The sequence below is a fragment of the Cyprinodon variegatus genome, unplaced genomic scaffold (assembly GCF_000732505.1).
Source record: "Cyprinodon variegatus isolate N-32 unplaced genomic scaffold, C_variegatus-1.0 Scaffold1219, whole genome shotgun sequence".
Lineage (NCBI taxonomy): Eukaryota > Metazoa > Chordata > Actinopteri > Cyprinodontiformes > Cyprinodontidae > Cyprinodon > Cyprinodon variegatus.
The window spans coordinates 160262-163646 of NW_015151672.1; the positions used below are offsets into that span (position 1 = coordinate 160262).

The 3385-nt window shown below is 38.3% G+C and overlaps 1 protein-coding gene across 1 annotated transcript in view; it reads right to left on the bottom strand.

The window, feature by feature from the left end:
- Window positions 1-3385, bottom strand: part of LOC107102226 (adhesion G-protein coupled receptor F3-like) — a 62429-nt gene that overhangs the window by 12127 nt on the left and 46917 nt on the right. Inside the window, exons 11-12 of the mRNA XM_015401438.1 lie at window positions 2765-2980; window positions 3-239 (exon numbers count right to left, since the gene is read on the bottom strand). Of these exons, the coding sequence (XP_015256924.1) occupies window positions 3-239; window positions 2765-2980 (453 nt within the window). The remainder of the gene's footprint in view (window positions 1-2; window positions 240-2764; window positions 2981-3385) is intronic.

A 3385-nucleotide genomic window follows, 5' to 3' on the forward strand; every position in this document is an offset into this window, starting at 1 on the left:
ATCAGTGTGGCCGTTTGGAGAGACACCTTCAGTCCATTCCACAGTGTAATTTTCAGTGGTTTTCTTTATCTTACATTTCACATTGACATAAAAGATGTCCTCAGTAGTTGTGCAACGGGGAAATCTTGGCTCTGCAGAAATTTCAATCTTGGGTAGGAGGCATACATCCAATGGCGCACTGGCTTTGTTTTTTATTATTGTTTTGTTTATATGTTGTTCAAAGAGACATATGTACACTCCTAGGTAAATAGGAGGAGGATTCAGACAGAGGCAGCATGTGTAAAAAATATCTCACAGGATTAGACAGGCATTATATAAAAAACATTAAATCAAGATTATTTCTAATTTCCTACTGTTTTTGACAAGTAAAGCACTAACAAAGGCACAGTAGTTGCCTAAACAATGAGAATGACTTAGAGCTACAATCAGTCGCAAAACACAGATTAGCGTTAAGGGAACTTGTCTTCTTAGTTTAACTAAAATGGTCAACTTTTACAGAGCATTGTTACATTTCCTCAGTGTAAATCTGAGATAATGGCAACTTTTGTTAATTACATAGTTTGTTTTAGAATTGATTTAAGTTTTCATTATGACAGGTTTCTTCAGTTTGCTAAAGTTTTGCTTTTTGCATGTTTATGTTTTTTGAGTAAAGGCTACTGGCCGCTACACAGCCTAAGCCTGAGATGCACTTGCCAAGGGTCATAGGTCATTCCTCAGTTGGCCCGCTATCGGCCAGAGGAACTATGATGCACACTAGGCTAAGAGAGGCATTGGCAACCTAATACCAAGAAACTTAAGCAGACGCTGGAGGACAAGAAGCCTGTATAAGAGGTAGAGCTATACCTGCTAGAAATAGTACGCCTCACCTATACACACAGGCTAGTTGCATCCACATGCTATTAGAAAGGAGAAAGAACACTGTCTGTTGTCTTGGCCTATTGGCTGGGTTATAGAAACCAGTAGCCAGTCTGCTTAATGTTCTTGACTGGAGGGAGGAAACTGGACAATGCCCTCTGCTGGGTGACTTCTGCACCCAAATGTAAAGCAACACTGTCATGATCTGTTGATCCAGATTTTTGGTTCCGTTCAAGTTTTCACTTTCGGTTTTTAGTTAAACTGTCAGAGTTCTGCCTTCTGTTTAAGTTTATTTTTAGTTTCTTTGTAATTCTGTGTCTTTGTGGTTGTTTTTATGGTTTGTTGTGTTTTTGAGTTGCTCTTCCTTGTGCTTGTTTCTTGGCTTATACAAGGGCGCTCTGTGATTGGTTGTAAACCATCCCATGTTTAAAAAAATGCATTTGTGTATCAAGGCACATCAGGAGAGACTAAAAACTCCAAACACAAATGCAGTGAAGTTTAAAGACCACTGGTACTTTGTAATTTAATTTATAATTGTTTATGGACCAGAAATACCTCTGCGAATCATGTGCTGTGCATGTGTGAATATTGTAGTCTTGCGTGAATCGTGCTGTGTGTGTGTGGAGCATGTACTGTGCATGTATGAATCATATGTGTGTACTTGTGAAAACTGAGACCAATTTAGCTTCACAGTGTTTGTCTATTATTTAATATCTTTATAAAACACATAAAGGTCAGTGCTCATAGTAAAGCCCCTGTCACACCTTGATATTTAGAGCAGCGTATGTATGCCTGATGTACGGAAAATCTGGCAAAAACGCTGGCATACGTTGGATAAGTTATGGGTAGGTTTTATATAAGTTATGAGCAGCAGTACGCTGAAACACACTGGCACACGTCAACATATGGCATGTACTTCAAGAGGTATGCCAGCATATGCTCATACGTGGTGTATAAGTTACACATAAGTTATCAGATCACTGACATACGTTATGTGTAAATTACTCATAAATCATGGCATCTAGCTTATCCAAATCCTATGAGTAACTTGTGCATAACTTATGCGTAACTTATCCAGAACTTCTCTCCAACGCATATCAACGTATTTGACGTGTTCTAGACGAGCGCTGATTGTGTTTCTAACTTCCAGCTACTGTATAATGGCGTATTGGAAGCGTTTTGGTATAAAGGGGGTTCACAAGAGGACAGGGTCAGTTCTCCTCTGGACTTCATCCCCATCATAGAGTGAGTGTGAAGGTGAGTGTGATGGATCCTCCCTGCGTTCACGCCAATGACCAATAAACTTCCTAGCAGACATGACTCTGAATCTGCTGCGATTGCAAACCTTTCTTTCTTTTTGTTTTGTATTCTTTCTTTTTATGGCAGGCGGTAAACAGCAGCTAGGTTAATACCCCGCTGAAAGACATCTTTTTTGCATGTAAGGTACCTCTGGGCGCGTTGCTTACCCACTCAGGACACTGGCTTGTGACATTTCATGGGCATTACGCTGCCCTGCGTTATGCATAAGTTGGCTGTCGTTAAACAGAAGTTCTGGACTCTTTATAACTAATCTATGTATATGCCCAAAATTGAAAAAATACATAGAAAGTTCAGCTTATGACAGTGTTTTATAAGATTGTGGGACATCATCAGGCATACTCTGGCTAAATCAGCAAACTGTGACAGCGCTCTGAGGAAAAAGGCAGTGTTTCTTCCCAAAGGGTTACTGGACCACTGACTGGGCAGAGATTCATGCATATTATACTTAATTTATAACAATGCAGCTTTAGAGATAAGACACACAGAGCTCCATTTTTGAAAAACGATACAAAAACACATTATTTTGATAAATGAAGTTAATATCTTTGCAAGCAAAAGATATGAAATGTTGTAACGTTAACAAACATACCTTCCCAGAGTTCATCTGTTGTTTTTAATTCAATGGAGCTGTGCTTTGCTTCTTTCGTCAACGTTGAGATTCTTCCATTAGTTATAAGAAACTCTTTACCGTCTCTTTTCAGATTCCAGTTTGGCTCAGCATTCAGGTCTTCCAATGTTGTACACTGGATTTTAGTGGAAGCGTTGTACTTTACTGGTTGACTTGGTAATGTCAAATTGACGACACCTGAAAGGATGAGGGATTTAAAAACTTATGCTGTCCAAGAATTTATAGTCCCAAAAAAGAAAGAAAAAAAAAAAAAAAACTAAACCATGATAAATTTGAACATATCTTTATACTGACAATATAAAAAATGTTGCTTTTAGATATGAAAAAAAAAAGCTTCACTACAGAGGCAGCACAAGCATGATCCCACCATACTAGTTTAATGAATGAACCTTCGTATTTGACTTCATCATTTTCCTCACTTTTAGAGAACTTGGCTAGCCTGAATATGGTTCAGGTGGCTCAGCATGTTCTAATTTTTTCCTCCTTTAACCAAACCACAAAGAAGTGTAAAAGGATTCGAACATGAGATGGCAATAAAATCTGGGGAAAAAAACTAATTTTTTTTAAAAAATTCAAAAAAAG